Source organism: Phocoena phocoena, chromosome X (assembly GCF_963924675.1).
Source record: "Phocoena phocoena chromosome X, mPhoPho1.1, whole genome shotgun sequence".
Classification (NCBI taxonomy): domain Eukaryota; kingdom Metazoa; phylum Chordata; class Mammalia; order Artiodactyla; family Phocoenidae; genus Phocoena; species Phocoena phocoena.
In genome coordinates this window covers 104,172,987-104,185,689 of record NC_089240.1, presented here as the reverse complement: position 1 = coordinate 104,185,689, position 12,703 = coordinate 104,172,987, and the positions used below count along the sequence as shown (strand labels likewise).

The following is a 12,703-nucleotide window of genomic DNA, read 5'->3' as shown; positions in this document are numbered from 1 at the left end:
TGATGGCTTTCGATCTGTCTTTGAAGGCAAAGTAGGAGTTTAAGAGATTAAGATAAAAATGAGCGACCGTTCTGGTGAAGAGAACTGCTGGGAAGCACAGGGTGTTAGGGAGCAGCGGTAGCCGCAGCCTAGAGTACATTGGGTCACTCCATAGTAGGGTAGAATTGTGCAAGGGTTGTGAAGAGCTTGGAATACCCAAGCTAAGGAATATGCATTTTATTCCGTGTGCAGTGAGAGACTGTATGTTTTTGTGGAAAAGAGTATTGTGATCAGAACTATTCTTAGAAGGGTAGAAAGAAGGAATAGAATTGGTACATTTCTAAACTAAGAATTTCTAGGATTCCCAATTCTCTGCAATACAGAATTCAAGTTAGATACACTTAAAAACTTCATTCTTGTGGAGGGGTGTGTGTGTGTGTGTATGTGTGTACACGTGCTTATTTGTAATCACAAACAAAAAAATTTTTTTACTGGAAGAATTAAGCAATACTTCCCTAAGATAAGTCTTCTTTGAGTATTGTAATAACATATTACTTTCTTTGTCTTGTCAGTTTCATAAATAGTATTGACTTAAGATGTGAATAAACCTCACAATTAGAAAATATTAAAGTGTCATTTAGGGCATATACCCAGCAAGAGTACCTTTTGGACAAGCACTTTATGGTTGTTTCTCATTCTCTTGCTCTTTGTTATTAATAAACATTTTGTCTATTTCAGTTGATCTTCAACTTTTAAACACTGAAATTTTAAAGAATCTGCTTATGCATTGCTATGGCAGTATTTCTGAGCAAACTGAATTGAAAATATTTGGTGGTGTTAAAAAAACAAGTGTTAATATAATTCTCAAACTGATGGCTGTCTTTTTTCATGTATTCCTTTGAATACCAAAGGATTTCTTTGTGTAAAAATATTTGACTTTTGAATCACTGTTCTTTTCATTCCCAAGTTATATCCAGAATTGTGTAGTTATGTAATGAGTTATATTCAGTATTCTGCTGCCTAACATTTTTAATGTCTTAAGTTAAACGTAAGCTTGTAGCACAGTTATAAATGCCGTAAGATTAGGTGTCTTATTATTTCCTTAATATTTTGTTTTAGAATGGATTTCCGTATTTACAACTTGCATAAGTAAGGTTACCTCTTAATTATTTAGAATTAGCATATCCTTGATCTTTGGCTGTTTTATTGTCTATGGGCCTTTCATTGGAGAAAGAATAGGTAAAAGAGAATATTGGTTTATCATTTTTCAGTCTGAGTTGTTTTATCAACCATAACTGACAATATGGCTTTCTGAGCTATTTAGAACCAGTAAGACAAATTTTACAATCAGTTGTGATTACTTGACAGAAATTGGAGCGCTTTTAGAAGTAGTGAATATGCAGCCTTTATTATAACAGTATTTAGGATAATCTATGCATGGTATACACTGAGGCAGAAAAGACTTATTAGTAAAGTCAAGGCTAGGTTTTATTTTATACTTTTGCTCACTGTCATCAATTGCTTATCAGTGGATGGTAAAACTATTTTAAATTTCCATGATTGTGTAGAGGTTTGTATTTTTTTGTTTGTTTGCAGTAGAGAAAATTCAGTCACTATTTTTCACATATGGACTCTTGTAATAATGGTGGTTATGGGTCTTCACAATAGAGCTATATAAGGAACTGTAGCTTGTGAATTTACTAATAAAAATCTCAGTTGAGGCAGGAATGAACTGGTTGAGTTAAAAAATGATAATTTTTATAAGATCAAGAATTGAATTCTTTGCGTAATTTGTGCCATGCTCTTTTATTTTACCTCTCATAATCCAGACAGCTGACCAGTTTTGACTTTGGGTCTACTACCAAATGTCTTTCATTAAATAAACAATCAAGCAAATGATGCCAATACTGGAAAACTAATAATCTTTAGTAATATTGCCTTAATTTAACAGCTCTACATTAATCATACTCCTCCACCACTGTCCAAGAGTAAGGAGAGAGAAATGGACAAGAAAGATTTGGACAAGTCGAGGGAAAGATCCAGAGAAAGAGAAAAAAAAGATGAAAAGGACAGGAAAGACCGGAAAAGGGTTTGTAATTTTTTAAAAATTAGTTTGGAAAGCTCATTATCATGTACAGTAGTGTGTTTGTTGCCTTTTTTTAAGTACTAGTTTGTTGCATGACAGTCTATTATTTAGTGTTTTAACTGGTATTTTCACCGTAGTCAGTAATAAGGATCTTCAGCCTAATAATCTCTACCAGCTCTGCTTGTCTTTCATGTCGTTTTACCAAGTATGTGAAAGCATCACAGATATTCTCCAATGCTAGTTACTAGCTATTCTCTTCTTGTATAAAAGTAAATACTTTAAAACAAAAACTCTTGATCAATGTAGTTCACAATTCTTGGTTCTAGGATCACTCAAACAATGACCGAGAAGTGCCACCGGACTTAACCAAGAGGCGGAAAGAGGAAAATGGAACAAGTAGGTAGACTTATTAATACTTCCCAAGCAGTCATCAAACTGAATTGGAAAAGGCTCTCATGATTCTCTTTTATAATTTTAGTGGGGGTTTCAAAACACAAAAGTGAGAGTCCGTGTGAGTCTCCTTATCCAAATGAGAAAGACAAGGAAAAAAATAAGTCAAAATCGTCAGGCAAAGAAAAAGGCGGTGACTCATTTAAATCTGAAAAAATGGATAAAATCTCCTCTGGTGGCAAAAAGGTAAATTACAAGAACAAAAAGAACAATATACTTTTTCTTAGAAAATCACCCGTTAGAAAATTTAGCAAATACTGAGGTTTTTTTGTAGTCAAGTAGTCTTTTGTTAATTATTTGGGGGCAGGAGGAGGAGGCTTTGGGGGAGGGCAGGTTATCTTGGAGAACTTGAGCCAGTTCAGTCCCAAATTACTGGGAGGGTGGAATTAGTTTACCTCTGAAATTCCCTTCCTCTCCATTCCACTCCCAGCTACTTCTTTTCATTGAGTTTCAGCCTTTCTTTTCGTGTTTTCTTTTTTCTCTGACAACAGTTCTTTTAGTTCCTCTTCATTCATGAGGTTAAAATGTGGTCGCATGTATTCTCCCTGATCATCACACCATTATAAAGTCTTTATTAATTCTGATTTTTAAACACATTTCTATAACATTTTCTCCTAATTAACTTATGTGTTCACAACTTATATTTGATTTTAAAATTAAGTATAGTGTGCATTCTCTTAGATACTAATGGATGATAGAATACATCTGATGCATCTGCCATAAAGTAAGCAAGCCATTACTAAAGTGTAAAGTGTTTACAAAGCATCATTATGATATATATTCAACATATATGCCATATATTCATAGTTCTTAAAAGCAGTTTTGGAAAATTATAAGGTGATCGTTTTAAAAGGGAGGCTGCTCCTTTTAAATAAGTATTTTTTAAATTGAGGTAAAATTCACATAAAATTAACCATTTTAAAATGTACCATTCAGTGGCATTTAGTATATTTGCAGTGTTTGCACTCATCATCTCTGTCTAGTTCAAGAACATTTTCATCACCCCAAAGGGAAACCACATGCTCATTAAGCAGTCATTCTCCATCACCCCTTCCCCACCCCCACCCCCTGGCAACTACGAATCTGCTTTCTGTCTCTGTGGACTTATCAAAAACTTTGGCTGTTTCATATAAGTGGAACTGTATTATAATGTGGCCTTTTGTGTCTGACTTCTTTCACTTAGCATAATGTTTTTGAGATTCTTCATGGTGTTACATGTATCAGTACTTCATTTCTTTTCATGGCTAAGTAATATTCCATTTTACGAATATACCATACTTGTTCATCCACTCGTCACTTGATGGACTTTTGTCTTGTTTTCCACCTTTTGGCTATTGTGAATTGTGCTGCTATGAACATTGGTGTGCTGCTATGAAGTATTTGTTTGAATACCTGTTTTCAATGATCTTGTGTTTATACCCAGGAGTGGAATATCTGGGTTATATGGTAATGCTATGTTTAGCTTTTTGAGGAACCGCCAAACTGTTTTCCACAGTGGCTGCACAGTTTACATTTCTACCAGCAATGTATGAGGGTGCCAATTTCCCTACATCCTTGCCAACACTTGTTATTTTCTGTTTCTGTTTTGTTTTATTTTTATTTATTTAGTTTTTATTGTAGCCATCCTAGTGGGTGTAAAGTAGTATCTCATTGTTGTTTTGATTTTGTATTTTCTTAATGACTAATGATGTCGAGCATCTTTTCATGTACTTGTTGGCCATTTGTATATCTTCTTTGGAGAAATCTATTCAGATGCTTTGGCCATTTTTTAATTGGATTGTTTGTCTTTTTGTTGCTCAGTTGTAAGAATTCTTTACGTAGTCTTGATATTAGACACTTATGAGATATATGATATGCAAATATTTTCTCCTGTTCTGTAGGTTGTGTTTTCACTTTCTTGATAGTGTTCTTTGATGCATGAAAGTTTTTACTTTTGATGAAGTCCAGTTTTTTTCTTTTGTTGCTTGTGCTTTTGGTGTCATATTAAATAAGTTTGAAGAAAAATTTATGACTGGTGAGTGATGAAAAGAGATTTTGAGCTGATTTTTATATTTGGTTTTCCCTTCCCCAACTAATTCCACCATTCGTTATAGGAGTCCAGGCATGATAAAGAAAAGATAGAAAAGAAAGAGAAACGGGACAGTTCAGGAGGAAAGGAAGAGAAGAAACAATATCCTTTTCATCTTATTGATGTTTTTAATCAGTATAATGGAAAGCTTTGATACTGGTCTTATTTAGAATTGTACCCTTGTAGTATGTGGTCTAAATGCTCAAGGACTTACTACCTTTTAAATGGTCTCTCCAGTTAACCCTCTCAGATGTACAAAACGTGGAAATGGGAGACTTGATTGTTTTTTAAACTTCTTTGGTGACTGAGATTGTTTTATGCCATCAAGGGATTTAAAGTCCCTCTGGCTCTACCACCGAGAGGAAGAAAGGGAACAGAGAGTCCCTTGGGCTGGGGGCATGGGGAGTAGCAGGGCAAGATGATGTGGCAGATGAGAAGAGCTGGTAGAGTTTGAGGCTACCAGGCTGGTAAGAGCCAATTAGGCCTGCAAGCTGAGGGATTATACTAAAAGATGAGACAGCATTCTTTTTTTCCCCCCAAAAGTTGTTTTCCCTTAATTTGTCATCTACTCATAAGTCCTCGGACAAGCACAGATAATGAAGACTTTCAATCAAGGTGAGTGTTCTCTCACCTCTTTTCATTTAAAGATAGAAATATAAAATGAGGTCTGATAATGTTGAAGAAACTAGATCCATTTTGCAAGATACAGCTAGAGTTTTTCACCTAAATATAATGGTCAGGTCTTTGGGTAAAGATGCGAGACAAGATTCCCAGTTATTTTTAAGCTGTTTTCATTTTAAGCTTGCTGTTAGCTACGCCTTTTTTTTTTTTTTAAAGCACCAAGATGTATTTAAAAACATCTGGCTTTCTCTTCACCACTCATTCCCATCTTCTCTGGATAGTTACTTTTTTAAAGTACCTTGTAGGTGGTGGTGGTATCTGCATTTTACAGATGAAGAAACTTGAGACTCTAAGAGGTTAAGTAGAAGAGGGTGACAGAGATATTAGCTGACACACCAATATGCAAACATAGGTCTTCTTGCCCTTCAGTGTTCTCTGATCTTCTTTTTGCCTTTCATGCAGACACGTTATCCAGAGTTTTGTTTTAAGTTTCCTGCCTCTCTTTCTACCACTGCCCATGTTTTGCAAAGCCAAAAATATGGTCTGTGCTTTTAGTTCTGGAATTTAAAATATGCAACTTTGTTTTCAAAGTAGTTATGCCTTATGTGAGATTTTAAAAGTGTTTTATCCATCTTAAATAAATTGCATGTGGACGGAGTGTTCAGAACCTTAATATAATCTTTTCTGAGCACTCAGATCATCACTTGAATAGTTATTGCTTGGTGTGATGCCTTAGGATTATTGAGGTGTATGTAGGATGATTTGCCCTCTACATTTAATGGTTTGAGATGGCTGTATTAGAAGTTGTTGATTCTTTTATAGCCAATTTTCTGGTTTCCATATTAGCTGTCACTTTTTAATGATATCAAGTATACTTGCTTTCTCTACCCTCCTCCTAATATTATTTGCTGCTTCTAATCTTCTAATGAAACTGGATAGATAGCCAAGGCGGTTTACAGTTGTTTAAGAGTGAGAAATGTCTGAGAGCCTGTTTTGTATAAAGGTGTGAGCTTTAGAGTATGGATTTTGTCCTGTTTATTTTGGCTGCAAAGCAGGGATTTGAGGTTGCCAGGTAGGTAACTTCTTGACAAATAGTGTGCTTTTTCTCTTTTGTTATTTTGTGCTTGTTATCTAAGTATTACAGAAGGGTGGATGAGAGTTATGAGAGAGCATTTAGAATTCAGTAGATTTTTTAAAATTAGAAAGATTATAAAAGAAATATTATTACCTATTCTTAAATTCTAGCCATCGCCCACCCTAACCACTAGCTGTCTTCCCCAGTGAACCATAAACTCTTAATCTTCTTTTTTTATTCTTCACCATAACCTTCGTTTCAGTTTGGCATTTTGCTTTTTACTTCTTGCTTTCACCTGGTCCCCTTATTAAAGAAAACAAAAACACTCTGCCTCTTATATCTTCATTAGCAGTGGGCCAGTCATTGTCGTCGACAATTTCATTGTGATTTTGGACATCTCTCTTTACTCTCTTCTTGGGTAGACTCTTTGTGAGGCACCGGTTGATTTTTTTCCTTTTTTTTGGCTGTTCTGTGGCTGCCTTCTGTTGGATACCTTCTAGGGTTGGTCAAGTCTTTATGTGGTTCTTCCTTTTCATTTAGAGGTCTCATCATTTCTTATTGGCACCATTTACCTTTAGGCTACTTCAAATCTGCTGCTCCCTGCTCCCTTTTTAATTTATTTTATATTCTACAGAAAGGAGAACTGCTACACATGTCACATTTCCATGAGTCAGATGTCATTAATTGTAAGATTCATTGTTGGTTTCTAGAACTGTTTTTTGAGAAAAGTGGATAGAGAAATGACATTGATTTGTATGTATCACCTTGATTTCAAAAACATTAAAATGATCATGTTAGAATTAAGAAAATACAATATATAAATGTGACCCAGATTAAATTCCTTCCAGAGTCTTCTTTTCCTGTTTCATAATGTTATGTTGCAAAATCCTTTTTGCTTGTTCTCTGTATCTCCTGTTACTCGTTATTGCTAATGTCTTCGTCCAAATTCATCTACTCTTTCCTTGATTTAGTCTCTTGAACACTACTAGCTGCTTTGCCTTTAACTGTTTCCCCTAGTTTAATCTTCAAATATTCCTGTCTATGAAAAATTTCCACTTAGAAGCATTCTCTAGCTTCGCAATTGTAAATTGATATGTGTGGTCCTCAATTCACTGAGTTCAGCTAACTTTTGAGAGTCCTTTTGTGAACCAGACACTGCTAAACTGAGACTTGCTTCTAGGTTTTGAGAAGCTCCGTCTTCTTGCGCTTTGATTCTGGATTCTTGGTTCTTGATTTCAAAGAATATTAGCAATTAACTCTATCCTATCCATCTGCATTTGTAGTATACTACATTCCTATTCTAATACTCCAGTGAAGCCTAATATATTTTACAGGTCTGTCTCTCACCTCTGGTCTCTTACGTGTAACCTCTTATCATTTAAACCCAGGGTTGCAGAATGTGGCTTATTAGCCATACCTTCTTGGCCTTGCACAATATTTAACATTTAAAAAAAGGTTGCCTTTAAAAATCAGAAGAGTTGACAAAATCCAAATTTCATTTTATTTTGAAGAACTGGAACATCTGGCAACATTGTGTCCTGATTTCTGCATGGCAACAGTCAGCTAGACCTGCCTAGGTGCTTGTTCCCCTTAAATAGAGTGGGTCTTTTTTTGTAGTTTACCTCATTCAGGCCCCACCCAGCTCACTTCCATTTGTTTCCATTTTATACTAGCCCCTGTAAGCAATCGATTTTGTAATTCCTGTTCTGAGCCTTTCTTCTTCAGTCCATACTTGGAGACTGACCTCCTAACTGCTCCAAGTTTGCTTATTTTAGGAATGTGTTACCATGTTGAGACACAGTCCTAGATGCTGGTAATAATATGTGTTGGAGTAGGAAGTGTTCAATTAAGTTTCTTCCTCAGTAGTTTCCCATTGCTTACACGTGTGTGTCAGCTTGCCTATAGAGTCCTAGTCACTGATTCCTATGTATATATGAATGTGTTACATATCCCTCTCCTTAGATTGTGGTCTTGTTGAAGGCAGTAACTTCATCTCTTCCTTCTAATCAAACAATCAAGTATTTTTCTTTATTACCTGCTGTGTTTCAGATACTCTTACCTTTACATGGAGAGCTATGTACAGAAGTATTAACTATATCTCTTTGGAATTGAGGAGAAACATCACTGACTAATTTTGCCCCCAGAAGAAGGTTCAGTGTATTTATAGCATTTGATAGTATACTGTTTAAGAAGTTGCTTTGTGTGCTGCAACATATTTTTTGAGGGCAGGTTTATTATGCTTTCATCTGGGTCTGTATGTAGCAATCATTAAATGTGTAAAAAAGTCTTGTTAGGAGATTGAAATGATAGACCTAAACTATTTTTCTCTTCATTATCATCCTTTAAAGTATCAGTGAGTTCTGTACACTGATATTCATAGGCACCAAACAGTTGGAGAGAACAGGAGGGATTTTCTATTTCCTTTCTTCCACTTAAGGCAGACCAAATTTTCACTCAGGTGCTGTGCTGTTCTTTATCTGGATGTAGGCATGAGCACTTCCAAAAGGCTCCCATGCCACATTTACCCTTGAGTGTGACACATATTCCTCACACACACATTTATCTTGAGAGGCACCCCTGGGTATGCTGAGATTCAGTTCAGTAGAATCCTAGTTTTAACTGTTCCATTTTATCCACTTGGAATACCTCAGGAAGTGTGTTTGCTATGATAAGAATTGCTAGGCAGCAGTTTAAGGGTAAATGAAGGAGTAAAGTGGAATTAGGATGGCTGTCCCTGTATCTTTCTCCTGTAACTTCTTTCTTTCTTGTAAATGTTCATTGGACTCTTCTGTCAACTTCATCCATGTGTACCTTTGTACTTGGCATGTGCGTGCCTGTGTGTGTATGTGTACACGTACTAGGATTAACCAGGAATAATTTATTAATTCACTGGGCTTGTATTTTATAGTTTCTCTAAATAAATTTTGTTGCCATCCAGAGGGTTCTTTTTTTTTTTTTTTTTTTTTTTTTTTTGCGGTACGCAGGCCTCTCACTGTTGTGGCCTCTCCCGTTGCGGAGCACAGGCTCTGGACGCGCAGGCTCAGTGGCCATGGCTCATGGACCCAGCTGCTCCGCGGCATGTGGGATCCTTCCGGACCGGGGCACGAACCCGTGTCCCCTGCATCGGCAGGCGGACTCTCAACCACTGCGCCACCAGGGAAGCCCCAGAGGGTTCTTTTATGAGGAGTCTATGAACTATTGAAACATTTCTTAGGACCTTTTTGATCATAAAAATAGAAAGTGTGTGTGTGTTTGTAAAGGCATAGCTCTGATAATAAGGCTGATTTTCTATTTGCCTTTCTTCTCTATTTTGATCACCAGTCTAGCTGCTCTTTCACCCAGACCTAACGTTTCAGACTTCGTTCTTGCTTTCACAGCTGTCTATAAAGTAACATCATTTAAAATCAGCTTCCTCAACTCTGAAAGGGTACTCTTTGAGGGCATTTCATGCATAGTTTTCTGATACCCTGACAAAGGAGGAGGGCATGGTGGAACAGAGGGAAATGACAACCTTACTAAAAGTTGTCCAGATAATTCCCAATAGGAAGTGATGTTTACAAATGTAATCTTGTCTTAGCATAGTGGAAGGCCACCTTTTGTTGGAGTGTATCCTGCACAGATGGTATTACCAATGCAGTTTATAGCACTGAGAGAGTAGAGGTGTCTAGGATGGAGGACAGTCAACTCTGAACTGAGCCTGAAGTAGAAACCCTTTGAGAAACATCAACAGTCCTAGATGTGAAAAGATAGATTTGAGGGATCTCTTGCATTTAGAACCTGTGCTTTCTTATTACAATGGTTTAAGTTGCACATATTTAAAAAATTAGTTAATAAACAATAAGAAGAATATTCCAGGTAAGGTGATATAAACTTATTATTAATGAGAATAAAATATTACTCTGCTGGAAGATAGAGTCCTGAAGTCTGAATTTGGTGCTGTTTCATCACTATGTGACTTTCTTCTTGATGGCAGTTCTTTCTGAAGTTCACTGAACTTGGGGTGGTTTTCAAGTTTGTAATCCCAAGACTTCATTATTTTATAAATATGTTCTGGTTACTGCTGAGAGACTGACATCTAGTATCTTCTTTCCACTTGCTCTTGTGCTTGCTGATTTGTCATTCCAGGGTATGGACAGACCCCTAAGCTGAAGGTCTCCTAGAGGAGGATGCCACAGCTCCATGCGTCACTCTCAGAACGATATCTCCTATAATTAAGAGCTTCTGGTGCTGTCCATTTAATGGGAATCTGCTTTAAATCAGAAGATGAATACACACTACCATCCTCTTGACGAGACATTCCAAAGTCACTGATTTTCAGAACATTATTTTCACCTCCAGGCAGTTTCTTGCAGCAAGGTTCCTGTGTATACAATGTTTACTCGAGATTTGCCATCCAGAAGCAGCATCTAATGAAAATTTCACTAACTGTTTTAGTTCATCCTTCTTTCTCAGAAAGGAGAGGAAATCGCCTCCTGGAACCAGTTCCTTAATCATGTAGATAGGCTGTATTTGTGTGCGAACTTTGATAAGTTTGACAATATTGGGATGATTAATATTGCTTGAGGATTTTGGCTTCTTGTAAAAATTTTAATTTCAGTTCCTGGGAAAGATCATCTTCACATGTTTTAACAGCAATAGCAGTTTTATCCTTTAATGTGCCCTTAAATGTGTCATCAGAATTTCCCTTGCCCAGTAATTATGACATTTTCATGATAGGCATTTTTTATTCTAATTATGATCATGCTGATACCGTGATTCTCTTTATTGGAACATTGACTTTTTTTGCAGTTAAAAAAAATTGAGATGAAGTTCTTACAAAATATTCCATTTGAAGGTGGTTTTTCGTATATCCCTGTGTTGTAACCATCACCAGTAATTCCAGAACATCTCCATCACCCTCAGAAGAGACCCTGCATCTGTTAGCAGTCACGTGCAATTCTCTCCTTCCTGCAGCCTCTGGAAACAACTAATGTATTTTCTGTCTCTATGGATTTGCCTGTTTTGGACATTTCATAAAAATGGAATCATGCAATATGTGGCCTTTTGTTATATGTGGCTTCTTTCACTTAGCATCATGTTTTCAAGGTTCATCCATGTTGTAGCATGTATCAGAAATTGATTTCTTTTTATAACTGAATACTATTCCATTGTATGGATGTGTACCACATTTTGTTTATCCATTCATCAGTGATGAACAGGAACAATGATTTTTAAGTATTAAAACTGTAAGTTCAACATTAATGTATCTATAATTATAATTGGTAATGTCAAGATTATACATGGTGTGAACAGAATACTGTATAGAAACGATATGTAAATTATTTGTCAGCATATCATGCAAGTGTGATTATTTTCTAAGGCCCTTCTAGCTCTGGTTTTATGAAATATGTGAATGTAGTATTTTCATCAATAAAGTTTAATGCGTTAAGCATTAGATTAAAATTTGAATGAGAACAATGTTAGGCAGATATGAAACTATTTGCCACATGTTGTAATGATCATGTTTTGAATTTATTTCAATATGCAGTATTTGAAAAATGTCAATACATAAAGGAAAGGAAATGAGTATAATTAAGTCAATATATTTTTAAAGCAATTTTTATAATTTAGCAGACATTGCATCTTAATATAAGTAACTATTAAAATCATGTCCTTGTGAAAAATGTGATGTCATTTTTCTCTTTTTTTGTTGATCAGGTAAAATTGGTTCCTTTTCACGGTTATGTGTTCTGTTTACTTTTGACAAGCTATTGCTTGTCCCTGTGGAATTCTATTTCATTTTTTCCTCCCGCCCCTCCCCCCACTTCCCCTTTCCCTCTCACAGACAAAATGCTCTGCGGTTTGTTTTTTTTTAAAATTCATCATAATGTACCTATCTTTAGTGGTTTCTAAGAATAGGCAGTAAGAAATACACAAATATTTCATCCTTATTTAGGGACTTAATTCAAGCCTTTGTTATTGACAGAACTCATTGATTTTCTTAAATCTTCCTTCCTTCCTTCGTCCTCCTCCTCTCCTCCCTTTTTCCCCTCCCTCCCTCCCTCCTCCTTTCATCTGTCCCTCCTTCCCCCTTCCATCCATCCCCTCTCCTTCCTCCCTGCCCCCCACCAATGCCTTTCTTATCTATCAATATAATCACTTTGTTTCTTTCAGATGAGATTGGAATGAAATTGTTCAGCTGTGACCAGAAATTTATTGTCCTGAGTAGATTGCCAAGAATTACGAACGAAGAGGGCCCGTTTGCATCTCCTTAAATTATTCAGTGATCTGCTCTATTGCTCCATGCCGAAAACTTTAAATTGTTGAGTTGTGCATTATTGTATTTAACTTGTTGCTTAGTTTCTACATGTTTATTTTCAGTAAATGGCTGAAAGTATTGACTTCCATATTTTCAGCACAATGTGCTGTATACAGTTTCCAAGAA

The 12,703-nt window shown here is 36.1% G+C and overlaps 1 protein-coding gene and 1 pseudogene across 2 annotated transcripts in view; one reads left to right on the top strand and one right to left on the bottom strand.

The window, feature by feature from the left end:
• Positions 1-5,195, top strand: part of THOC2 (THO complex subunit 2) — a 95,391-nt gene extending 90,196 nt beyond the window's left edge. Inside the window, exons 34-38 of one of the 2 annotated variants that reach the window (XM_065900326.1) lie at positions 1,931-2,068; positions 2,392-2,461; positions 2,544-2,701; positions 4,609-4,685; positions 5,153-5,195. In XM_065900326.1, the coding sequence (XP_065756398.1) occupies positions 1,931-2,068; positions 2,392-2,461; positions 2,544-2,701; positions 4,609-4,685; positions 5,153-5,180 (471 nt within the window). In that variant the 3' untranslated portion in view covers positions 5,181-5,195. Of the gene's footprint in view, positions 1-1,930; positions 2,069-2,391; positions 2,462-2,543; positions 2,702-4,608; positions 4,738-5,152 lie in introns of those variants that run through there. The other variant, XM_065900325.1, reaches the window with a different exon arrangement.
• Positions 5,196-10,156: 4,961 nt separating this feature from the next.
• Positions 10,157-10,975, bottom strand: LOC136142239 (tyrosine-protein kinase Fer pseudogene; annotated as a pseudogene).
• Between the last annotated feature and the right edge of the window lie 1,728 nt (positions 10,976-12,703).